The 27,582-nt window shown below is 42.9% G+C and overlaps 1 protein-coding gene across 2 annotated transcripts in view; it reads right to left on the reverse strand.

Annotated features, from left to right (window-relative positions):
* LOC139578441 (breast cancer anti-estrogen resistance protein 3-like) overlaps nt 1-25,975 on the reverse strand; it is a 96,772-nt gene extending 70,797 nt beyond the window's left edge. The window contains exons 1-3 of one of the 2 annotated variants that reach the window (XM_071406021.1): nt 25,479-25,975; nt 14,293-14,441; nt 150-264 (exon numbers count right to left, since the gene is read on the reverse strand). In XM_071406021.1, coding sequence (XP_071262122.1) covers nt 150-264; nt 14,293-14,382 — 205 coding nt within the window. In that variant the 5' untranslated portion in view covers nt 14,383-14,441; nt 25,479-25,975. Of the gene's footprint in view, nt 1-126; nt 265-14,292; nt 14,442-25,478 lie in introns of those variants that run through there. The other variant, XM_071406023.1, reaches the window with a different exon arrangement.
* Nucleotides 25,976-27,582: the final 1,607 nt, after the last annotated feature.

Consider the following 27,582-nt stretch of genomic DNA (forward strand, 5'->3'; position numbering starts at 1 on the left):
ATAACTGGGAATATTTCAGTGGGAATTACTTTTCAGGATTTGAGTCACAACAACAGTGACTCATAATGTGAACAGACCAACAAAGTATATTTTTCATGAACAGGTTTGGTATAGGAAGATAACTACCAGTGAGATGTTGAGCCACTGACCTCTCCTCCTCTCGCTCTCCTGCAGTATCTGGATGCTCGTGAGGAGGTGGATGCGGTGGAGGTGGTTACGGACCCCCAGCTCCAGCAGATCCAGCTCATTCAGGTGCAACAGGTCCTGCAGAGATGGATGGGTGAAGGGTTAGGCAATATGAAGAAGGAAAGAAAGCCTGCAAATTACAAGCCTGCGAAGTATACCAAACTGAACCACAATGCAGACAACATTTCAACTACAACAGCCTTCTTCGGGGGCTAGACAGGACCGTTTTTAGCCAGGCAGACACCAAGGACACATTTCCCCTCCCTCCAAACTGAGTGTGTCCTCTCCTCCCCCTAATCTAGTTAGGCCAGCACCACACACTGCCTGTCATTACTGGGCTGCCACTCTGCTGCCAACGGTGCCCTTTCTTACACTTCAAACCAGGGGCTTGCTTTGGTTTCAAAACCATACATTCTTGGTGGTGTCTTCACAAACACCACTTTGTTTCTCTCAGGGTTCCAGTGTGCATTGTTCCACAGCAAGACAAAACAGACAAGTTAAATGATAGGTTTGGTTAGAAGATATTTTCTGCTGTTTGGAACATGCCTTTCAGCTTGTGTTAAAAATACTGAAATATCCAAACAGAGGAAATTATTCTGCGTTCATGTACTTAATGAGATCAGGGTTAGCTTACAAATAATTACAAATCATTGATAACGTATATATTATTGATGCAAGTGAAGTGACAAGTTCGCTTTAGTCACATGATAATAACATCATTCATAATGACACCGTGCAAAGTTCAAATTCTCAGCTAGTCTGTTTGCTTTGCCTTTATCATCCCTGGTGCAATGGACCAGTGATCTAGACCAGATTGTTTTAATTAAGGCATCAGAGAGTTAGTTTTCCACCACAGTGCATTAGAGTCTTTGTCCCTATTATCTGTGCTCTATCCCGGTGGAATCTCAGCCAGGATCTTTGTGATCACCAGGCATTCTTCTGCATTGTCCTGCCTCTGTTATGTCAGGGGCGGGTGGAGAGAGAGCGAGAGGGAGCCCAGGCACAGCCAGCTTCCCAGGGCAGCTGGGCAGGTGTGTGTCTGTCTGGGTGCCTTATGCTGGTATGGGTCCATTATCCCCTGATGGCTCTTAGGTGTACAGTGCTTACCCAAAGAGGCCCCTAGTAGTTCCACACCCTCTTGCCCACTTCCTGACATCAATAGGCAAAAACAGCCCTTGGTCTGTCCTGAAGACTCTCCTATGCATTATCCGACCGTGCCATATGTAGTCACATACAGTAAGTACCTTTAGAACTGACAGGCATTTCAATAAATTCCTCATGCAGATATTTGAATAGTTGTCTTTGTCTGCGGGTTGCATTGCGGAATTGTGGTTTGGTCTGGGTCGTTGTTTTCTTGTCTGGTTACTTGAGACGACGATGGGCAGAGAGAGGAGCACCGGCAGGTCTGACTGACTGGCAGTTAAAGCAACGTTGACGCTCACCAGCGTTAAAATGTGGTGAGGTGTAGCAGAATGCGTCCCCAGGGGGTGAGGAGCAAGTGCTGATATCTCCCCATTACTCTCATTACAGGGCGGGTTATCAGACTGCACAGCCAGAAAGGCAGAAACGCAGAGAGGAAGGCAGCCATGCAGCCATGCGTCTCCCCTCAACTCTCTCACCTGTCTGAGCAGCAGTGGAGCAGAGAGACGTCACACACAATCTCCTGGCTGATTGATGCTCTCCAATGGTTGATAGAAAGGCATAAATAAAGCACGTTTGTGTTATAATTGTATCATATTCAACCATTAAAATAGAAGGTCCATTCTAAAAAATGTTTTAGAACTTGTATCCCTCCCTCTCTTTTCTCCCTTAATTCCACCACTAATGGAGCAGTAATGGAGATTCCATTAGCTCTCTCCATTATCTCTGTTTCACATTACTGAGGCATTGTGGGCCTTCATTAGTACAAGCAAGACATGGTTGGAATAACTAACAACTATTGATCCGAGCATATAACAAAGTCAGCTACGCTCATTTATGTTGAGATCTAAAGAGTTCACTCTGAAGTCTCTCTATTCTGTAACGGTGGGATAGAAGGTTTACAGGCTGGTGGTATAAAGATACCCTCACTAATAGCCTCTCTGATCTTGTCCTGCAGCCTGATTAACATGGGGAACACTGTCTATCCATGACCACAGCATGTGACCCTACCAAGGTAATTTGTGTTGCTTATTATAAAATGCTTTTAGAGGACAACTGGGAGGCTTTATGAAGCCAGTTTAAATCCTCATACATAGGATGGTATGTGTTATAATGTGGGGACAGGTGGAACTCTTAGGCCTCTTACTGCTGTTCTGTTAGGCATGGACTTTAATACGGATTCCCAAAAATATTTACTGTATTTAATCCTTCATCATAGGAATTGTTCAAAACATGTTTTGAACAAGCTGAGTATATCTACTGTAAGCTGGTAAGTCATCATATACTGTAGGTTAATCATCTAATAACATATTGCCAAAACAGAAGTGAAACAAAGGGATGGGGTAACGGTAACCACAGGCAACATATCATCCTCAGACGACAAAAACAAGCAGTGTGAGTCATGGTTAAGTACAAGCTGAAGCAATATGGAGGCCTTGGCAAGTCTTGGAATCTTGGAATCCAAGATGGCGTAGCAGTCGGACGAGTCTTTGTTTTGTCCTGTCCCGTGTAAATAGTCTTCGTATTTTTCGTATACATTTCGTATATATTTTAATTTCACTTTCCATCTAGGAACTGAATATACATTCCTACATTCCGCCTCACCCAATGTGGTACGGACCTGCTGTTTTTTTATACTTTAGAACCGTAACCCCAATCAGAAGCTAGCCAGATAACTAGCTACTAGCTAGTAGTCAGTTAGCCACTGCTGCGGTCTTCACCCTCAACTCGGACACAGCCAGCTTCAATACCGGGCCAATACCTGCCAGTCTGCAAGCGCGATATCAACCCAGAGCATATAGGACTGCTTTTTCTCTACCACATCACCGGATTCCTGACGCAAGCTCTGGACAATTACACCGTGTCATCACAGCTAGCTAGCTGCAACCGAGTGGCTACTACTGGCTAACACCTCTGTCCCGAAGCAAGCACCAGTTAGCCTTGAGCTAGCCTCGAGCTAGGCCCATCTGCCGGCTAGCTGAAGAGGTCTACCAGCGAATTCTTGGGCTACAATACCAGCTACAAGCTAATTTAGCCATTTTTTTGCCGCTGCTAGTAGCTTTTACCTTCTGCACAGACACCAGCCCTGTTATTAGCCTGGATATTACTCACCAATTTACCAGCATCGGACTGTCTCTCGACAACAACGCCGGATTCCTGCCGTAATCCCTGAGCCACTGCTTCTGATCCTCACAGCTAGCTTGCGGCTAGCGCAGCTAGCGCCACTGCCACGAAGCTAGCACCAGTTAGCAAACACAATTCTACAATTCACAACCTCTCTTTCGCCATCGCCATCTGGCTTGGATTCTCTGTCGACACGACCACGTCTGAGCAGACCCCCTCCGTCTGAGCAGACCACCCCCCGGGCTACTAACTTTAAACGCCGCGTGCTAGCTTAGTGGAGGCCTCCCTGCTCCATCTACGGCTGCCCCCTGGACACTATGATCACTTGGCTACATAGCTGATGCATGCTTGACTGTCCATTAATTCACGGTACTCCATTCTGTTTATTTGTGTTTTATCTGTCGGCTCTGTGCTTTAACTCAGGATCTGTGTGTAGTTAATCCGACCCTCTCTGCCTAGTCGTCGCCATTTTTACCTGTTGTTGCTGTGTTAGACTAGCACCCTGTTATTGCTGCTGTTATCTTACCTGTTGTTTTAGCTAGCTCTCCCAATCAAGACCTGCAATCACTTTATGCCTTATTGTATGTCTCTCTCAAACATCAATATGCCTTGCATACTGTTGTTCAGGCTAGTTATCATTGTTTTGGTTTGCAATGGACCCTGTAGTTCCACTCTCCGTACCTCTGATACCTCCTTGGTCCCACCCCCCACACATGCGGTGACCTCACCCATTGAGACCAGCATGTCCAGAGATACAACCTCTCTTATCATCACCCAGTGCCTGGGCTTGCCTCCGCTGTACCCACGCCCCACCATACCCCTGTCTGCACATTATGCCCAGAATCTATTCTACCACGCCCATAAATCTGCTCCTTTTATTCTTTGTCCCCAACGCTCTAGGCGACCAGTTTTGATAGCCTTTAGCCGCACCCTCATCCTACTACTCCTCTGTTCCTCGGGTGATGTGGAGGTAAACCCAGGCCCTGCATGTCCCCAGTCACCCTCATTTGTTGACTTCTGTGATCGAAAAAGCCTTGGCCTCATGCATGTCAACATCAGAAGCCTCCTCCCTAAGTTTGCCTTACTCACCGCTTTAGCACACTCTGCCAACCCTGATGTCCTTGCCGTGTCCGAATCCTGGCTTAGGAAGGCCACCAAAAATTCTGAGATTTCCATACCCAACTATAACACTTTCCGTCAAGATAGAACTGCCAAAGGGGGAGGAGTTGCAATCTACTGCAGAGATAGCCTGCAAAGTTCTGTCATACTTTCCAGGTCTATGCCCAAACAGTTCGAACTTCTAATTTTAAAAATTAATCTCTCCAGAAATAAGTCTCTCACTGTTGCCGCCTGCTACCGACCCCCCTCAGCTCCCAGCTGTGCCCTGGACACCATCTGTGAATTGATCGCTCCCCATCTAGCTTCAGAGTTTGTTCTGTTAGGTGACCTAAACTGGGATATGCTTAACACCCCGGCAGTCCTACAATCCAAGCTTGATGCCCTCAATCTCACACAAATCATCAAGGAACCCACCAGGTACAACCCTAAATCCGTAAACATGGGCACCCTAATAGACATTATCCTGACCAACCTGCCCTCCAAATACACCTCTGCTGTCTTCAATCAAGATCTCAGCGATCACTGCCTCATTGCCTGTATCCGCCACGGGTCCGCGGTCAAACGACCACCCCTCATCACTGTCAAACGCTCCCTAAAACACTTCTGCGAGCAGGCCTTTCTAATCGACCTGGCCCGGGTACCCTGGAAGGATATTGACCTCATCCCGTCAGTTGAGGATGCCTGGTCATTCTTTAAATGTTACTTCCTCACCATATTAGACAAGCATGCTCCGTTCAAAAAATGCAGAACCAAGAACAGATATAGCCCTTGGTTCACTCCAGACCTGACTGCCCTCGACCAGCACAAAAACATCCTGTGGCGAACTGCAATAGCATCGAAGAGCCCCCGCGATATGCAACTGTTCAGGGAAGTCAGGAACCAATACACGCAGTCAGTCAGGAAAGCAAAGGCCAGCTTTTTCAAGCAGAAATTTGCATCCTGTAGCTCTAACTCCAAAAAGTTCTGGGATACTGTAAAGTCCATGGAGAACAAGAGCACCTCCTCCCAGCTGCCCACTGCACTGAGGCTAGGTAACACGGTCACCACCGATAAATCCGTGATAATCGAAGACTTCAACAAGCATTTCTCAATGGCTGGCCATGCCTTCCTCCTGGCGACTCCAACCTTGGCCAACAGCCCCGCCCCCCCCCCCCCCGCTGCTACTCGCCCAAGCCTCCCCAGCTTCTCCTTTACCCAAATCCAGATAGCAGATGTTCTGAAAGAGCTGGAAAACCTGGACCCATACAAATCAGCTGGGCTTGACAATCTGGACCCCCTATTTCTGAAACTGTCCGCCGCCATTGTCGCACCCCCTATCACCAGCCTGTTCAACCTCTCCTTCGTATCATCTGAGATCCCCAAGGATTGGAAAGCTGCCGCGGTCATCCCCCTCTTCAAAGGGGGAGACACCCTGGACCCAAACTGTTACAGACCTATATCCATCCTGCCCTGCCTATCTAAGGTCTTCGAAAGCCAAGTCAACAAACAGATCACTGACCATCTCGAATCCCACCGTACCTTCTCCGCTGTGCAATCCGGTTTCCGAGCCGGTCATGGGTGCACCTCAGCCACGCTCAAGGTACTAAACGATATCATAACCGCCATCGATAAAAGACATTACTGTGCAGCCGTCTTCATCGACCTGGCCAAGGCTTTCGACTCTGTCAATCACCATATTCTTATCGGCAGACTCAGTAGCCTCGGTTTTTCTAATGACTGCCTCGCCTGGTTCACCAACTACTTTGCAGACAGAGTTCAGTGTGTCAAATCGGAGGGCATGTTGTCCGGTCCTCTGGCAGTCTCTATGGGGGTTCCACAGGGTTCAATTCTCGGGCCGACTCTTTTCTCTGTATACATCAATGATGTTGCTCTTGCTGCGGGCGATTCCCTGATCCACCTCTACGCAGACGACACCATTCTATATACTTCCGGCCCTTCCTTGGACACTGTGCTATCTAACCTCCAAACGAGCTTCAATGCCATACAACACTCCTTCCGTGGCCTCCAACTGCTCTTAAACGCTAGTAAAACCAAATGCATGCTTTTCAACCGTTCGCTGCCTGCACCCGCACGCCCGACTAGCATCACCACCCTGGACGGTTCCGACCTAGAATATGTGGACATCTATAAGTACCTAGGTGTCTGGCTAGACTGCAAACTCTCCTTCCAGACTCATATCAAACATCTCCAATCCAAAATCAAAGCAAGAATCGGCTTTCTATTCCGCAACAAAGCCTCCTTCACTCACGCCGCCAAACTTACCCTAGTAAAACTGACTATCCTACCGATCCTCGACTTCGGCGATGTCATCTACAAAATAGCTTCCAATACTCTACTCAGCAAACTGGATGCAGTTTATCACAGTGCCATTCGTTTTGTTACTAAAGCACCTTATACGACCCACCACTGCGACCTGTATGCCCTAGTCGGCTGGCCCTCGCTACATGTTCGTCGTCAGACCCACTGGCTCCAGGTCATCTACAAGGCTATGCTAGGTAAAGTGCCGCCTTATCTCAGTTCACTGGTCACGATGGCTACACCCACCCGCAACACGCGCTCCAGCAGGTGTATCTCACTGATCATCCCTAAAGCCAAAACCTCATTTGGACGCCTTTCCTTCCAGTTCTCTGCTGCCTGCGACTGGAACGAATTGCAAAAATCTCTGAAGTTGGAGACTTTTATTTCCCTCAACAACTTTAAAAATCTGCTATCCGAGCAGCTTACCGATCGCTGCAGCTGTACATAGTCCATCTGTAAACTACCCACCCAATTTACCTACCTCACCCCCCATACTGCTTTTATTTATTTACTTTTCTGCTCTTTTGCACACCAGTATCTCTTCTTGCACATGATCATCTGATGATTTATCACTCCAGTGTTAATCTGCTAAATTGTAATTATTCGATTTATTGCCTACCTCATGCCTTTTGCACACATTGTATATAGATTCTCTTTTTTTTCTACCATGTTATTGACTTGTTTATTGTTTACTCCATGTGTAACTCTGTGTTGTCTGTTCACACTGCTATGCTTTATCTTGGCCAGGTCGCAGTTGCAAATGAGAACTTGTTCTCAACTAGCCTACCTGGTTAAATAAAGGTGAAATAAAAAATAAAAAAATAAAAAAAAGTAGCTCCTTCACTTGACATGAGTCAGAGTGCTAGGACATCCCATTTATATGGTCCCTTAAGAGACGCTTGACAAGCTCATTCTGATTTTATCTCCATTTCATATGTTTTACTCATTTAGCAGATACTCTTATCCAGAGTGACATACAGGAGCAATTAGGGCACACCGGCAGATTTTTGACCTAGTCAGCTCGGGGATCAAACCAGAAACCTTCGGTAACTGGCCCAACGCTCTTAACTGCTAGGCTACCTGCCGCACTTTTCACTGGGATCAAGAATGAGATGGAACTTTCACCCTTTAATGAGATCTGATCCAAGCCTATGTCCGTTAACCCTTCACCATAGAGTCACATCACCGCAGAGGAAATAACTTACAGTTGTAGCAGGACAGGATCAGCAGTGGTGTAAAGTAAATAAGGAAAAATACTTTAATGTACTACTTTAGTAGTTTTTTGGGGTATCTGTACTTTACTATTTATATTTTGGACAACTTTTACTTCACTACATACCTAAAGAAAATGATGTACTTTTTACTCCATACATTTTCCCTGACACCCAAAAGTACTTGTTACATTTGGAATGCTTAGCAGGACAGGAAAATGGTACAATTCACGCACATATCAAGAGAACCTCCCTGGTCATCCCTACTGCCTCTGATCTGGCGGACTCACTAAACACACATGGTTTGTTTGTAAATTATGTCTGACTGTTGGAGTGTGCCCCTGGCTGTCTGTAAATATGAAAAAAAAACAAGAAGATGATGCCGTCTGGCTTGCTTTAATGTAAAGAATTTGAAATGATTTATACTTTTACTTTGAGTTTTGATAAGTATATTTTGATAAGTATATTTTAGCAATTACATTTACTTTTGATACTTAAGTATATTTAGAACCAAAGACTTTTAGACTTTTACTCAAGTAGTATTTTACTGGGTGACTTTCACTTTTACTTGAGTCATTTTCTATTAAGGTATCTTTACTTTTACTCAAGTATGAGAAATTGGGTACTTTTTCCATGTCACGTTGTTCGTAATAATGAATGTCGGACCAAGGCGCAGCGTAGTTTGAGTTCCACATAATTTTAATGAATAAAGTGAAACTTAAGCAAAGACAAAACAAATAAAGAATAAATTAACCGTGACGACAATGTAGTGCAAACAGGCAACTAAACATAAACAATATCCCATAACCCACAGGTGGAAAAGATTCTACTTAAGTATGATCCCCAATAAGAGACAACGATAACCAGCTGCCTCTAATTGGGAATCATACAAATCACCAACATAGAAAATAAACCTAGAACCCCACATAGATAATATAAACTAGAACAATCCCCCAGTCACGCCCTGACCTACTCTACCATAGAAAATAAAAGCTTTCTATGGTCAGGACGTGACATTCCACCACTGAGGATCAATCTTGGGGAGAGAGGGTTAGCTCTGGGTTAAGTCTAGTCACTATAAAACCCTTTCGCCTCTGTGACAGCCAGCAGACAGCTGGGTCCAAAAACGAACAGTTAAGTGGGTGTCATAAATCCCCAGTAATAAGGGTCTCTGAGATGACTGCAGTGCTGCTGCTGTCTCCTGGGGATGAGGGAGGGGAAGCCCTGGAGAGGTGCTGGGTGCATTGGGCGGAGGGGGAGACAGAGGAAGGGAGAGTGAGAGGGAGGTGGAGAGAGACACAGGGAATGAGATAGGAGGTATGGATAAGATACATGAGGGAAGGAGACGAGAGGAAAGAGAAAGGGGGAGGAGACCAGGGGAAGTGGTCAGGGAGAGTGAGAGGAAGACAAGGGAAGGAAGACAGAGGTTGAGAGAGATAGGGGTGGGAGAAGACAGGGGGGAGCCAGTGGGAGGGAGACAGTGGGTGGGTGGGCGGTTAGGAGAGGCAGAGGGAGAGGGAATGTCCACAGCAGCCTGGTTTGGAGGTCAGAGGGGGGACAGCTACTGTTTACAGGCTCCAAACAGGTCCATCACCACGACAGCCCAGGGCTCACATACCATCAAACACTCCTGCCTCGCAAACACACATTCCTCACATGTTCACCTGGGCCTCGGCAGCCACAGCTTTAAATGTATACGAAGAATTGTATTTTAGGCCTGCAGTTTAGGAATCCAGGGTAAGAGGTCGTTTTTTTCTCAGAGAAGTGATGGATTTCCCAGGGCAGTGATATTGCTATCTGTTTTTGTATTCCCTGGATTGACTTGTGGAAAAATGTAAGGATTGCTGACTGCATTCTCTGAGGAGATCGAATCTATAAATCAAAAACGATCTACAGTATGGCATTGGAAAAAAAGTTTATGAATCACATTTCTATTAAATAGACTTCTGTTGACTTTCGTTTAATTTTATAAATATAAACGCAACATGCAACAATTTATAAGATTTTACTGAATTACAATTCATATACGAAAATCAGTCAATTGAAATAAATAAATTAGGCCCTAATCTATGGATTTCACAGGCTGTTGATCAGGCTGTTGATTGTGGCCTGTGGAATGTCCCACTCCCCTTCAATGGCAGTACGACGTTGCTGGATATTTGTATTTGTATTTATTAGGGATCCCCATTAGCTGCTGCCATAGGAACAGCTACTCTTCCTGGGGTCCAAACACATTAAAGCACTTACATTACAAATAAAACAAAAGACAAAACAGTACATATAACATTATTACACCACTGCATATCTACAATACACAATGTACAATACAAATGTAAAATACCACCATACAGCAATATTACAATGTAATATTTTTTATTAAAAAAATCTGATTCTACTGCTTGCATCAGTTACCTGATGTTGAGTAGAGCTCTATACTGTACTGTGCGCCTCCCATAATCTGTTCTGGGCATTGTGAAGAGACTTCTGGTGGCATGTCTTGTATGGATGGGTGTACAAGCTGTGTGCTAGTAGTTTAAACAGACAGCTTGGTACATTCAGCTTGTCAACACTTCTTACAAAAACAAGTGGTGATGAAGTGAATCTCTCTTCCACTTTGAGCCATGAGAGATTGACATGCATATCATTAATGTTAGCTCTCCGTGTACTTTTAAGGGCCAGCCGTGCTGCCCTGTTCTAAGCCAACTGTAATTTGGTCAGATATACTTGGATGTGTAGTATCAGCGTTTGTTGCTGGCATCAAATCAAATCAAAGTTTATTTGTCACGTGCACCGAATACAACAGGTGTAGACCTTACAGTGAAATGCTTACTTACAGGCTCTAATCAATAGTGCAAAAAAGGTATTATGTGAACAATAGGTAAGTAAAGAAATAAAACAACAGTAAAAAGACAGGCTATATACAGTAGTGAGGCTATAAAAGTAGCGAGGCTACATACAGACACCAGTTAGTCAGGCTGATTGAGGTAGTATGTACATGTAGATATGGTTAAAGTGACTATGCATATATGATGAACAGAGAGTAGCAGTAGCGTAAAAAGGGGTTGGCGGGTGGTGGGTGGCGGGACACAATGCAGATAGCCCGGCATGTCATGCTTAAGTTGCTAATCTTGCCAATGAAAATGTCATTAAATTAGTTGGCAGTATCAGTGGGTTTTGTGATGAATGAGCCATCTGACTCAATGAATGATGGAGCCGATGATTTCTCAATTTGCAGTACGTTTGCCAATCGGTCGGGCTGCCAGACTTATTTGCTATTCCTTTTGCCTCATCCCTCTCAACCATACAATTTTTCAATTCCTCATCAATCCAAGGGGATTTAACAGTTTTTACAGTAATTTTCAAATCAAATTTTATTGGTCACGTACACATATTTAGCAGATGTTATTGCGTGTGTAGTGAAATGCTTGTGTTCCTAGCTCCAACAGTGCAGTAGTATCTAAAAATGATTCACAACAATACACACAAATGTAAAAGTAATGGGTGCATGCTTATTAGTAACTGGAATAAGACATTTGATAAATGTGTCCAGTGCAGCATCTGGTTGCTCCTCATTACACACCACAGACCAGCACATATTCTTTACATCATCAACATAAAAATCACTACAAAACTTTATGTATGACCTCTTATACACTATATTATGCCCAGCCTTTGGAACTTTGGTTTTCCTAGATATGACTACGATTGTGATCACTACATCCTATGGATTTGGATAGTGCTTTAAAACACATTTCTGCAGCATTAGTAAAGATGTGATCAATACATGTTTATAATTTCATTGCTGTGCTATTTGTAACTACCCTAGTAGGTTGACTGATAACTTGAACCAGGTTGCAGGCACTAGTTACAGTTTGATGTTTTTTCTTGAGTGGGCAGCTTGATGAAAGCCAGTCAATATTTAAATCTTCCAGAAAAAATAGTTCTCTGTTGACATCACATACATTATCAAGCATTTCACACATTTTATCCAGATACTGACTGTTAGCACTTGGTGGTCTATAGCAGCTTCCCACCAGAATGGGCTTTAGGTGAGGCAGGTGAACCTGTAGCCATATTACTTCAACAGTATTTAACATGAGATCCTCTCTAAGCTTTACAGGAATGTGGTTCTGAATATAGACCGCAACACCGCCCCCGTTGGCATTTCTGTCTTTTTGGTAGATGTTATAACCATGTATTGCTACCACTGTATTATCAAAGGTATTATCTAAGTGAGTTTCAGTGATAGTCAGAATATGAATGCCATCTGTTACAAGAAAGTTATTGACTTCATGGACCTTGTTTCTTAGGCTACATATGTTAATATGGGCTATTTTTAGCACTTTTCTGGGTTGCTTGATTGCTTTTAATGTTTTACTGGGAAGCTTATCAGAAGTAGACTTGCTAATGTTATTTATATTGGAGCTGCACACAGTGGTCTTCCTACTAGGGCACACCTCCTCAGTGCTAACAGTGTAGCTCTGGTTCATAGGCACATGATTACTGCATACAATAGCTGTAGGATCAACATAGGTATTCAGAGCAGTTAGGGGGACATTAATTAAGTTACTTACATTGGGTCTGCAAAAGCCACTGGGATAATGTACATTAGATGCAGCATTATGACGACTCATTGTCACAATGGTAGGTATTAACTGAGCTGGTCTTGGCTCATTGATGTCATTGTCTCAATGCAGCCTTGAAATGCGAGGAGCCAAGATGATTTGGATGGACTATAGAGTATCTTTCGTTTCCAGAAGGTGTCAAAGTTATCTATAAAAGTGATTCCAACAGAGCTACAGTAATCTTTTAGCCAGATGTGTAATTCCAGTGGCTGCTGAATCTTTCACACCCGCAGCCCAAAAATGGTACCAGACCTGAAATGTTTGTCCGCTTTTTGGAATCTTTCAATGCTAGAATCAGTTCTTTACAATCAATGTTCAGAAGTCCATTTCCGAGCTAGCCCTCCTGATGTCGTTTGACCCCAAATGGACTATGACAGCGTCAGCTCCCGGAATCTGTCGTAGAACAGTCGGAAGCAACCTTGTAATGTCCTGTACTTGTGCTCCTGGGTAGCACAGGGTTTTTGCACTGGGAACCAATATGTTTCTCACCATAGAGCTGCCGATGATGACAGCTGGTGAAACAGCCGGGGAGGCCTGGCCGTTCTTTCACCTCAAGTGGTTTAGATGACCCCTCGAGGACCGAAGGGCGTTGGGGCCCAATGGAACCGAGCCGGCTGTAGTATCCATCGTGGATTGGCCGATCTCTCAGGCAGCCTCAAGGTCTGATGAGGGTGGGAGCCACCGGAGAGGGAGACAGAACAGAGGACGAAGGCGCAGGTAACTCCGGATCCGATTGTGAATCGGAAGTCCCTAAGGAAGAAGATGCCAGAACCTCTGGATCCGTGTCCGTTAACATCTCCATGGAAAGTGAAATATCTCCATGGTTGGTTGGTTTGGCCAAGAACAGGAACATCCCCAAAGTCATCCAGGAGCATCCTACTGGCTCCGTTCTCCAGGGAAGGGGGAGACCCCTTCGGGGAGGGATCCCTGCAGAGTGGCATTGAAAGTCCAGGCGGTCCACATTGTCCCGAAATAAAGCAAAGTAAACACAGCTCCTGCACCGTTGAAAACGTTCAATAGCGACCTCCATTTAAGACTGCCAAGCCAGCTAGGCTACAGGCTAGCTAGGCTAGCTGGGCTTCCGTGTCTCTCTACTTGACTAGCTATTGGCGGGAATTGGAACACACTGTCGTACAAGTCAATCAAGATGGATGGATTGGAACACACTGTCGAATTGGAACACACTGTCGTACAAGTCAATCAAGATGGATGGATTGTGATGGCAAAGGAGAAATGCTCACTAACAGGGATGTAAACAAAATTTGTGCACAACATTTGAGAGAAATAATATTTTGGGCATATTGAAAATGTCTGAGAACTTTTGTTTCAGCTCATGAAACACTTTGCATGTTGCGTTTATATTTTTGTTCGGTATACTTTAACTGCTTTTGGTAAGCTAAGTAGGTCATTTGAATCCCACTGCTGTGCTTTAGCAGTCTTTTCCACTGACCTGCTTAGGCAGCGGAGTCTTCGTATGTGTCCTTTACTGTGCATGCTTTTATGTGTGTGTCTGTGTTTGTGTGTGTATGTGCATGCGTGCTTGAGTGTGCAGTGTCTACATAGTGAATCAGGATGAAATCTGCTTTTACCTCCACCCCATCATAGTCGTCGTCAAACAGAGTGCAGTACTGCGGCAGACCCAGCTGACTGAGCCACTTGGAGATGGCTAGGTGCTTCATGCTGCCAGCCTACAGCCAGGCCAGCCTCTCCCTCCCCTGGGGCCTGGAGCCTCTGTCACCTGAGGAGAGGACCAGGAACAGCATCACCATTATTACCCACTCAGGATGGCTGCTACATCTGTTTGTCGTGAAGAACAAAGAGGCAAACCAGTCATCAAAACCACATTAAAGGAACCAAAGCAGATGATGTCATCCGCTTTCATTTTTACTTGGCATAATGGGGAATATACAGTGCAGCACTATTAGGCCGACTCACAGCCTGAATACCCTGCCATGAACAAATAATTTAGCTGTCAGTTCACACACTTTTCTCATTTGAGAAAAAAGCTTTCCTCAATGTTCAGAATGTTCAGAATGGTTAGAAATGTTTGAAAACACAGAAATAAGGGTTTAATAAGATACTTATCAAACATTATCTAAAACATTGTCATCAGTTTCAACATTTTCTTTCTGTAATACAGGGATTACGTGTTAAACAATATAACATTAATAACTTGGCAAAGAACTTCTTCAATCACGAGAGATGGCCATTGGAGAGAGGCCATTATAGTTATTACTTGGGCTTACCAGCCAGGTAAAGGCCAGTCTGGTCACCTCTCAGGCAGAGAAGTGCTTTGTCAAGTGTTCTCTATGCCAGCTGAAGTGTCCTCTTCCCACCGCTCAGCTCAGCCAGACACACTCCATCACAACCAGGCTCACTCTGACTGACCAGCTGCGTCACAGCAACACTAAATGAGAGGTGGCGTGTATATCAAGTTGGACAACAGACAACTTTAGCTTAAAGCACTGCCAGTCTTTACTGTATATTAATCATATTGTAGCTGTATCATTGCTTGACGAGAATTCTTGCTGTTACAGGAGGCATCATATTTAAATATTCCTTTGCTCTCTCCACTCCATCCAATGGAAACTTGTGCCAAACTCCTGCAGAGTGCAGCCCTCTCCAGACTATAATAGGGCCTCTCTCTACATACTCAAACAATGCTCTATAAAGTGGAGATGGAGGCTCATAGCATGGGTCATAAACCCTGAAGGGGACAATGAGGTGGTAAAGTTGTAGTTAGTTAATCCAACTTGCAGTGTGTTCCCCAGCTGAGCCCACTGACTGGGATGGTGCTCCTGGGGTGAAGCAATCAGCAGAGTAAAACAGGGGCAGATTCATCCCCCATTCATCTCAATCATGTATGTCAATGTCAGACAGAACACACAGCGAAACGCATTGCCTCTTCACACCCCTGGGATGGAATAGCTGAGTAGGCTCTTCCCTGGAATTGTTGACACTGGGGAAGCATCCAATGGTGTCACACTCTCTCATTACCATCATTATGGTCATGCTGTTTTACACAAACACACAGAAAATGGAGTTGACTTGTAATACACAAACATGTCTGTTGGTACAATGAACCATGCCAAGCCATTAGGAAATGCCTGTTCAACATGTCATTTGTTTAACAATTCCATAAACTACTGTTTGCAGTTGCATAACGTATGGAAAACAGAATTTTTGAATCAGTGCTAAACAGAGGACTAAAATAAAAACAAAGTTTGGTCAAGAATAAATAAATTGATGGCCAGTAATATAATTAGTAATGATGTTGCTTATTCATCTACTATGGCAAAGTTACACCCTCCCACTGACACCCATCGACACTCAACCATAACAAATGAGGAACCACCACATGATTGACTCAGGTATTAGCGCTGTTGCCCTAGACATGACATCCACATCAGAATGATCCAATTCCCTTAAGAGCCACTGAGTGGTTGGTGCAGTAGGTTTCATCAGGTCCTCTCTGCCTCCTCAATCACGCTAAGTGATTTTAACATTTACATGTACATTTTTATAATTTAGCAGACGCTCTTATCCAAAGCGATTTACAGTAGTGAGTGCATACATTTTCAATGTTTTCGATGTTGCGTACGTACATATGTGAAGTTATGTGTCCTGAGGGTTCCCACCTGACTGGCTTGCTGAGGATTCACTTTCTCAGCTCATACAGGAGTAATAAAAGCCTAGTTCACAAATGTTGTGATTTTTTGTTTTTGTTTCTATATACAGTACCAGTCAAAAGTTTGGACACACCTACTCATTCAAGGGTTTTTCTTTATTTTTACTATGTTCTATATTGTAGAATAATAGCGAAGACATCAAAACTATGAAATAACACACAGTAACCAAAGAAGTGTTAAACAAATCAAGGACTATGATGGTGTGGAGGTAAAAGCAGGAAGCCACCCTTTGCCTTGATGACAGCTTTGCACACTCTTGGCATTCTCTCAACCAGCCCATCACTGAAAACCACATATCTTCTTCTCTGTTTTTCGACGGACTCTTGCTGAACTGAAGACAAAGTTTGAAAAATGTCAGCGTACGAGGTGTCTGTCTAGCAACGGAGACTTCAAACGCAAGGGGGCATTGCGTTTTCAATCCATTGTGGACATCTCCGTTGAAATGCAAGACAACTGGTGCAACGTAACGAAGTACTACGAGGCTTAAGATCGGCTTTTGGTTGGTCATAAATATCCCCACCAGCGCATACTGAAATGGGCACTTTGGAGCATGTTTTTAAGGAAACGCCTCAGATATTGCCACTGCTCCCACCTCATCGCAAGCAAGCTCATATAAAACAGGTAAATTACCAATCTTGGGGCTGGGGTTTGAAAATAAAAGAGTGCCAGCTATAACATGTTGAAATTGCAAATGAGCGTGCGTTTGACAATTGATCTGGCTTAACGCCAGCCGAAAACATAGCCCTAGGTCTGCACCAGTCAGTATGCAGATGTAACCGGTGTGAAATGGCTAGCTAGTTAGCGGGATGCGCGCTAATAGCGTTTCAATCGGTGACGTCACACGCTCTGAGACCTTAAAGTAATTGTTTCCTTTGCTCTGCAAGGGCCGCAAGGGTCGCGGCTTTTGTGGAGCGATGGGTAACGGTGCTTCGGGGGTGACTGTTGTCGATGTGTGCAGAGGGTCCCTGGTTCGAGCCCAGGTAGGGACGAGGAGAGGCAAGGAAGCTAAACTGTTACACAGATATCGGTTCTGCCTAAGTCATGAAACTACTTGTCACAGATGAATGCAGTCTTTCTGGCAAAAGTTGCAATTAAAGATAATGACTTCCAACTGGTTTTAAGTATTTAGGAAACAAAATCATCAGTTGCTGAGAGTTGGCACATAAGCATTCACTATACTGTAGAATGTGGCAGGTTACATTATGTATGTGACTTTAAAGCTGACTGCAAGAATCCTGTGTGGGAATACACTTTTTATCCTGTATTAGAATATATTTCCCTAGAGGTTCCTTTGAACCACCAATGATGATTAGCATGCCTCTCTCAACGAGAGACAAAGAACAGCTGTAGAACACACACAAGCCATTTCTCTGATGTAGATTTTTTTTTATTTAACTAGGCAAGTCAATTAAGAACAAATTCTTATTTACAATGACGGCATACCACGGCCAAACCCGGACGATGCTGGGCCAATTGCATGGGACTATGGGACTCCCCATCATGACCGGATGTGATACAGCCTGGATTCAAACCAGGGACTGTAGTGTCACCTCTTGCACTGAGATGCAGTGCCTTAGACCGCTGCACCACTCGGGAGCCCTATAGAGAGTAAATATTGGAATTCCTATCAATGCTGATTGAATGCCTTATCTGATCCCAACTCTGTCAACACGTTGCCTAAGACAATGTTTGTATCTGTGGTCAAATCAAATCCAATTTTATTTGTCACATGCTTCTTGAACAACAGGTGTAGACTAACAGTAAAATGCTTACTTATGATCCCTTCCCAACAATGCAGAGAGAAAAATAATAACACGAGGAATAAATACACTATGAGTAATGACTAGGCAAGAGGATAGATAATAAGCAGTAGCAGTGTTCAGCACCCTGAACAGCGTCAATGCAGATTGTCCGGGTAGGTTAACTATTTAGCAGTCTTATAGCTTGGGGATAGAAGCTGTTCAGGGTGCTGTTGGTTCCAGACTTGGTGCATCGGTAGCGCTTGCCGTGTAGTAGCAAAGAGAACAGTCTATGACTTGTGTGGCTGGAGTCTTTGATAATTTTTATGGCCTTGTTCTGATACCGCCTGGTATAGAGTCCTGTATGGCAGGGAGCTCGGCACCAGTGATGTACGGTGGTGGACCGCACACTCTGATCTAACACACTCAATGTTGTCATGGTAATCACCATCCACATGTGCACACACACACACACGCAAGCAGGATGTTTACGTTAATCAACAGTGCTCTGGTGCTGTTTCTCTGCATTGTACCATTCATAGCGGCCTCGCGGGCTTCCACTAGTACATTAGTGTAGACATCTGGCCCTGAGGAATCTGGAGCTATGACCACTGAACAGAACAGACCCATTATTTCAGAACAGATTCATTATTTTCATATTTTCTTATTCTCTCCAGATCTCTCCAGATTCTCTCCAGATTCATATTCTCTCCAGATCAGCAGAAAATCCAATCTTAACCTGGTATACTTATTTAGTCTGTATAGAGTTATGGTTGGATATAAGAAATTATGTTCATTTCCAATGATACTGTCAAGACATGCTGTTCATGTCCTTATTATCAAACCTGAGTTTATCCAAAATATTTGTAGTATTTTACTGGAGGGATATGTGTGTTTGTCTGTGTGTGATTTGGCCCCAGCTCTGAGAAGAGAAGACTCATAGTAGAATTGTCTGCTTCATTTCTGCTGAGAACAATAGGTGTCCAGAGTCAGGCTTGTAGCCTCTATGGTAAGGTGTTCCAGCACATCCCCACACAGACAGATTTGGGAGGGATATTTAGGCCAGCTCTGAATAGAACCATCTGGAGGGACATGAATGGCCTGCACTGAGGCACTAGGACTGGGGCCTCAGTGTATGTTTAGGTCTAGGGAAGGAGTTCAGGAAATGAGGGCCATATAAAATCCAACCGACTGGTGTTTCCACCCAACAACAGATGATGTAGAACAGGGGCCGGCAACAGGCTTGCATGGTAATAATACCAAACAATGAGGAGCTATCAAATAGTGGTCACTTGCCCAGCTACAGTATATAGCAGTATATGACGCAATACACTGCATCATCAGGTGTGAGTCATTGAAGACATGAAGAGAGAGAATCGAGGGACACTGAACAAAGCATGTTGTCAGAACGGGTATAGTTTTTAAAGTGCTAGGAGAATGTGAACTCAATAATCCTCCAAACTCCACAGTAGCCTGTCTTAACGTTTGCCTATTAGCATAGTCACGGGAAGTATGGGTGCTGCAGCAAAAAATAATATTAAAAAACATATATATAGATATACAGTACCAGTCAAAAGTTTGGACACACCTACTCATTCAAGGGTTTTTCTCTATTTTTACTATTTCTACATTGTAGAATAACAGTTAAGACATCAAAACTATGAAATAACACATATGGAATCATGTAGTAAGCAAAAAAGTGCTAAACAAATCAAAATATATTTTTTATTTGAGATTCTTCAAAGTAGTCACAATTTGCCTTTGATGACAGTTAATTTGTGGAATTTCTTTCCTTCTTAATGCGTTTGAGCCAATCAGTTGTGTTGTGATAAGGTAGGGGTGGTATAAAGAAACCACTACTAAAGGACACCAATAAAGAACACCAATAAGAAGAAGGGACTTGCTTGGGCCAAGAAACACGAGCAATGGACATTAGACCAGTGGAAATCTGTCCTTTGGTCTGATGAGTCCAAATGTGAGATTTTTGGTTCCAACCACCATGTCTTTGTGAGATGCAGAGTAGGTGAACAGATTATCTCCACATGTGTGGTTCCAACTGTGAAACATGGAGGAGGAGGTGTGATGATGTGGGGGTGCTTTTCTGCTGACACTGTCAGTGATTTATTTAAAATTCAAGGCACACTTAACCAGCATGGCTACCACAGCATTCTGCAGTGATACGCCTTCTCATCTGGTTTACCTTCTCATCTGGTTTACGCTAAGTGGGACATTCATTTGTTTTTCAACAGGACAATGACCCAACACACCTCCAGGCTGTGTAAGGGATATTTGACCAAGAAGGAGAGTGATGGAGTGCTGCATCAGATGACCTGGCCTCCACAATCACCCGACCTCAACACAATTGAGATGGTTTCGAATGAGTTGGACTGCAGAGTGAAGGAAAAGCAGCCAACAAGTGCTCAGCATATGTAGGAACTCAAGACTGTTGGAAAAGCATTCCAGGTGAAGCTGGTTGAGGGAATGCCAAGAGTGTGCAAAAGCTGTCATCAAGGGGTGGGCAACTTTGAAAAATCTAAAATATATTTTGATTTGTTTAACACTTTTTGGGGTTAAATGTAGAATCTTTGAATAGACAGTATTGACCAAGAGCCACTTGTCAAGCCTTTAGTCAGGGACTGTACCAGCCAGGTCAGCTGTTATCTCCAACAGTAACCTGATATCAATCAAGGCTGGAGAGATGGAGGGACTTGATTTAGATATTGGCAGTCATTTAGCATGACCCATTCAGTACTGACACTGAACCTGTCTGAGAGATGGCATCCATGTGCAGTGCACTGCAGAAGATTTACTATCAGCATTATGCAGTGGTTGAGAGTTCTGGTCCAAGTCTCCTGAAATCAGTGCACTTGATCTGGAGTTCTGGACATGAAGTACCCAGAACTGGCCATTACCCGTAATCTGCCAGTTCATAGCTCTATGGTAGAGGCTTGTGTAATAGAGGAACATTTCACAAGGAAGCAGAGCCAAGCGGAGGTGGGTTTTCTCCCTGGAGTGAGTGCCATGCTGAATCACTGTGTGCCTGCCATGCCTGAGCCGTGACATTAAGGCCAAGACAGCTCACCACATTCTCTGACTTGACTCATCGTCTCTGACATGCTGTTAGATAGCGCTGGTATGTCAGGTTTGTAGTGTACTGTAAACACTATTGGAAGACTCTTAGTCCTGACTGAAGGGGAGGGTTTTCACCCGTCAGTACATATGACTGTCCTGATGAGTTAGGCCTGCAACACTCCCAGTACACTGGCTTTGGATTCCTAACCCCAACCCTTTACATGGTCCCATGTATCACACAGTTAACCATTCAAACACAAATATGATGCATATTTTCCAGTATAGCATCAATGCTAGTACACAAACCCAGACTGTACACCGGAGTAATCTGGGTCAAGTTGTGCTGTGAAAGTCCAAACACTCACATGTTATTTTCCTTTTCAGTTTGGTAACGGGTCCGTCCTCAACTCCACACAGGAAAACTCTGCAACTCTATGTCAATACTGAGGCTGAAGGCCATAGAGGTTCTAAGGGATTACCAAAGGTCAAAGATAATGATAAAAACAGAGCCATATAGCCCTGTTTCCCATGTCCTATTTTACTGTGGGTCCATGAAGTCCCTTTATGAGCTGCCAATATCAGCTAAAGTCAACAAAAAGGGCTCCATGTCAAGAACCTGGCTTTCAGAAAGATTTACTTTTGTCCGTATATCATTTTCTTAAAGTCTTCTGGGTTTCAAATTTCTAAATTGTTGGGTATCCTCATGAGATTTTTAAGTTTCTAACAAAAACAGTACATCTATAGACGGGTTGGCTGACAACGTCATGAAAATGATGCACCCACATGGAAGGGGCCCGGAAGCCGTGCGTTGTTATGATTCTGAACGGGCAGATAGCTAGCAACAATGACAAGGAGCTGCCATGTGGGGAAACTTAGGTGGCTCGTTTCAGCTAGTTTTATCTTGTTCTTGATACCATCCCACTGGGCACAGACGTTAATTCAACGTCTATTCCACGTTGGTTCCGTGTAATTTAGTTGAAATGATGTGGAAACAACATAGATTCAACCTGTGTGCGCCCAGTGGGGTGTCTTGTTTGGAGGTGTTTTGACTGATGTCAATGCTAATATGGCAAAAGAAAATGTACTAGCTAGATAACCAATAACTGTAACAATGTATTTGAGAGACAACAAGTCCTCATTGTGCAAATGTATTCATTTGTTCAATAAACATGGAGACAAAATATAGTTTCAACAATCTAAGCCAACCTCGACTATTTTGCCCCATAGTTGCGCATGCGTCAGTTTTGTTGCTAAACAACCAACCGTCCATTAGAAAGCTGGACTCAGTCCCAGACAGATTGACAGTCTCAGACAGCAGAGGGTAGAAAAATGCTGAATGCACTTGGCAGCAATGGAGAAGCATTAGAGAATTCACAATGTGACCCTAACTTTGGTCAGTGGTGTAAAGTACTTGTGTAAAAATACTTTAAAGTACTACTTAAGTAGATTTTCTGGTTATCTGTACTTTACTTTTCTATTTATATTTTGGGACAACTTTCACTTTAAATTCACTACATTCCTAAAGACAATAATGTACTTTTTACTCCATACATTTTCCCTGACACCCAAAAGTACTAGTTACATTTTGAATACTTAGCAGGACAGGAATATTGTCAAATTCACACACTTATCAAGAGAACATCATCCCTCCTGCCTCTGATCTTGTGGACTCACAAAACACAAATGCTTCGTTTGTAAATGATGTCTGAGTGTTGGAGTGCGCCCCTGGCTATCCGTAAAATTAAAAAATAATCATTTTTAAATGGTGCCGTCTGATTTGCTTAATATAAGGAATTTTAAATGATTTATACTTTTACTTTGATACTTAAGTATATTTTAGCAATTACATTTACTTTTGAATGCTTTAAGACTTTTATTTACTGGGTCACTTTCACTTTTACTCGAGTCATTTTCTATTAAGGTATCTTTACTTTTACTCAAGTATGACAATTGGGTACTTTTTCCACCACTGCATTTGGTATGACTTCCTCTGCTGGTGCAAGGTCTACAATTGTTTTATTGAATTAAGTTAGAGTAAAATTAGAATGATGTCCACTAAACATGGCCGGGGTAGGCCGTCATTGTAAATAAGAATTTGTTCTTAACTGACTTGCCTAGTTAAATAAAGGTTAAATAAAAATAAAAACATAGCAATGTTTGTGTTAACACTGGCAGTAGTTGTGGGTGAATGACAAGCCAAAGTCACTAGTACAGTCGTCTGAAATAAAGTGAAAGGACCAATGAGACACAATTCAGTTTAGCTTTTTATGTAATGTGTTGTTTTTAAAGTCAAATGCCATATTTCTTGATTTGTCTTCTCCCTGAGCATGCCTCAAATGATTCAGTTCAGAAGTTCCGAGGGAACATGTTCCTCAACAGTTATCATTACACATCTCTTGACTACTGCATAACTTCAAATCCTCTGTAGGAGCAGAGTGGAAGAGCAAAATGTCTTCAGTCGCCTGCCCGCCCGCCTCCCCATCGTGCTAAGGCATGATGCAGTGTGCCACATGTAAAGCCCTCAACATTCTGCAGCACTGTGGTGTGGTTAGCTCCTAAACACTGCCAGAAGGGGCTCAGGTCTCTGTCTCCTGAAATTACATCCATGACGGTAATAACCCATTCCTCAGTCCCCCTGGCATCCACGTGCCTTCCAGTGAGAAATATCAAATGTCTTTCATTTGGAGAGATTTGCACTTTTGGCTCTCATGTCTGGACTGATACAAGGTCTCTGTACCAAACATATGAACATAAGGATGACAGGAGACCCTGGGATCAGAGGTGGCTTATTGGTACTGTGGCAGAGATCTTTCTATGTTAACTCTGCATAACTGGGCTTATGAAGAAGACATGGTACTAATGTCAATGCAGCAGGTGATTTTCACTCTCTCCACAGTGATGCCCCCTAGGGAGAAGAATAAAAACAGCCAAGCATAAAAACACCATATGTATTATCCATGGCAAATTGAAATTCTCTTGTAAGGTCTCCCTAATGTTTTCAATTTTTTCTTAAGGCATCTTGATAAACAGATGTAGGGGAGAGTGGGGTAAGTTGAGCCATGTTTTACATTCAGCATCACTCCATCAAGGGAAATATAGTATTCGTTCTAACAAAGATGATATCTACATATATTTCAGGATGTTGTGTATCCCTGGAAAATAATATGCATTCATGTAAACATTAAAGTTTTGAAAACTTTGCTTGTCGAAAAAAATAACTTAGCCCCGATATGGAGTAAATTGAGCCCTAAATGAAGCTGCCTCAAAATGTCTGTAGTGGTAAATATTACCACTTCCCTCAACACAATCACAATCGCTTTTTTGTCTTTTAATCATTTTAAATATATTTTAACACATGCTTAACACCTGACAAACACTTTGTACTTTTTTTAAACAATTTTAACATATGCAAGGTAACAACAGGGCCTGGCCTAACGCCTGGGAAGAAAACACTTCAGTTTGCTCAAATTGCCGTTGGCTCAACCATTGGCTCCATTTACCCCATGGCCATTGGCTCAACTTACCCCAATGCAAACATCTTGACTATATTAGCCCACACAGCTACAAGGATACATTTTCATGCTATATTTAGGACCTCATATTGAAGCTTATAGAGACCCCAACTGATGTATAGAACAATCTTAAAATAATCTACTTTGGTTTAAATACAAGCATCAGGAAACCTCTTAACACAATAAATGTGTTTTTTGGACATAACTTGCTTACAACTTTTTCCATGTGGTTTCTTCCTTCAGAGACTCCATGAAATGATGACCTACTAAATATTTGGTCAAATTACTAATTTTGTGTATGGTTTCCTAGAAACAAGGGTGGCTCAACTTGCCCCTCTGGCTCTCCTTACCCCACTCTCCCCTATGACCATACATTATGTCAAGGATTACAGTTTGTTTATATCATAAGGGTTACAGAAAATCCTTATGAAATGGTGATGTGTTCCACCCTATCATTTACATAATTTGTCTAACATTCTTGTGGGATGCAAGTGAGCACACATCACCCTGCAATACATCACAGGAGTCAGGACTTTACATGTGTAGCTTCTAACCTCATGCCATGCTACAACATGAGCAGGTGCATGTGGAATGAATATTTCCCCACATAACACATTTTGAATGAATATTTTCGAAAAGTACATTGCAGCATCAAAAATGCTAAAATAAAATAAACAAATGTCCCGCATTCTATTTCATTTGATTAACACACGTCCATCATGCACACTTGAAGGACAGCCTTATAAATAAACACACAACGTACCTTGAAATACTCGAGAAATTTAAGGCAATCCAAAACACAAGAGCAGTCCGAAAAGAGTAGTTGAAGAGTAGAGTTGAATTTGTTTAGGAGAAAAGTGTTGCTTTCTTTACCAGGTGGATAACCATATCGTCCTTTGGGAGACAGAAAACCTGTGGAGAGCACATACTTCAAAGATGCACGCCAGTGGAGAAAAGGTCAGGTTTGATGCTACCGAGATAACAACAGCAAATGCCAACTCCAATCTACACTGACTGGGCTTCAGGTTGCAACTACATCCCGCTTGATCTCACTTTCGCTGTCGCGCCGCGCTGGGAGCTCTTCAGGCGCTGTGCTGTCGATTGCTCTTCATCCACATTCCTTTCATACGGCCGCTGACCTGCCAGTGTTCTACCTCTCTGAATCAGTTTAGGCTATGTGTTTACAATTGCCACCTTTTACAGATGACAAAATAACATCAATGACATGCCATCATCACATCTAACCGCCCCTCTCAGTGAAACTAAATCCATTGTCACTTGCCAGAAATTATGCACAAGCTACACACTAGAAAGTGGGAAAATGCTGTTGTTAATCTAACGTGCTTTTACTGATTGGAACAATTTTAAATTACACTTTGGTTCATTCAACATATTCTATTAAATTTGCCTGAAATCAAATAACAAGATCAATGTGATTTTTAAAATTGAAATAAAAGCTTCTAAACTGCTTTCAACACTCTGTGCGCATGCGCATTGAATAGCGGTGTGGTGATGTCGATTCGGCAGACTATAATAATATTTGGGGGTTTATTCGGTGCGTGGCTATCCGTTTATTCTTTTTGCCAACCCATAAAAGTGAACGTCAGTCAAGTTAATTAATGTGGTAGTGACTAGAGGGAGTACAGTTATGAAAGGACGTGACTTTTCGTTGAGTAGGGGTGTTTAAGATAACCCTTACAATATATATTTTCCAAACCTTATTTAAGTTTCCTAACCTGCCATGTTAATGATCTTAACTGTAGCTTAAATTCTCATAACCTGCTAAGAAAAAGTCACTTACAGTCGTAGCTGTACTCCCTTTAGTCAGAACCAGTTAATGAGTCTATTCTTTTCATCATTTAAACAAATTATTGTACACTGCCAGAATATGTAATGATACTTGCATAAGTGCATGTGATACTAAAGGGCCTGATAAGATTTCTAATGTAAAGACATCGTCCTGAAATGTGGCAACTATAAAGTATTTTTTTTAAACCTCCTGCTTTGGGCTGGATGTGTCAATAAGTAGTTCAAATCAAATCACATTGTATTTGTCACAACAGGCAAATACAACCTCACTGTCAAATCTTTACTTACAAGCCCTTAACCAATGCAGAGTTTTAAAAAATGTAAGTATGAAAAATTTGCTAAATAAACTAAAGGAAAAATACACAATAAAATAACAATAAGGAGGCTATATACAAGGGGTACCCGTGCCGAGTCAATGTGCAGGGATTTGGGTTAATAGAGGTAATTGAGGTAATATGTACATGTACAGTTGAAGTCGGAAGTTTAAATACACCTTAGCCAAATACATTTAAACTCAGTTTTTCACAATTCCTGATATTTAATCGTAGTAAAAATGTCCTGTCTAAGGTCAGTTAGGATCACCACTTTGTTTTAAGAATGTGAAATGTCAGAATAATAGTAGAGAGAATGATTTATTTCAGCTTTTATTTATTTCATCACATTCCCAGTGGGTCAGAAGTTTACATACACTCAATTAGTATTTGGTAGCATTGCCATAAAATTGTTTAACTTGGGTCAAACGTTTTGGGTAGCCTTCCACAAGCTTCCCACAATAAGTTGGGTGAATTTTGGCCCATTCCTCCTGATAGAGCTAGTGTAACTGAGTCAGGTTTGTAGGCCTCTGTCAGGTGTGTGCGTACTGGTAGTGAAGTCAGGCGCAGGAGAGCAGAAAGTTGTGAACAGGCACACACTTTATTGAGGCAGGAGAAACCAACAGACAGACGCCACTGCGTCAAAACCTCCAGCCAATTGGCAAAAGTGCAAAACGCGCAAACAGTCACAATAATAATGTTCAAACAAATAAACATACCTCGTGACAAAACACGGAATATACGAAC

This window comes from Salvelinus alpinus, chromosome 6 (assembly GCF_045679555.1).
Source record: "Salvelinus alpinus chromosome 6, SLU_Salpinus.1, whole genome shotgun sequence".
NCBI classification, from domain to species: Eukaryota; Metazoa; Chordata; class Actinopteri; order Salmoniformes; family Salmonidae; genus Salvelinus; species Salvelinus alpinus.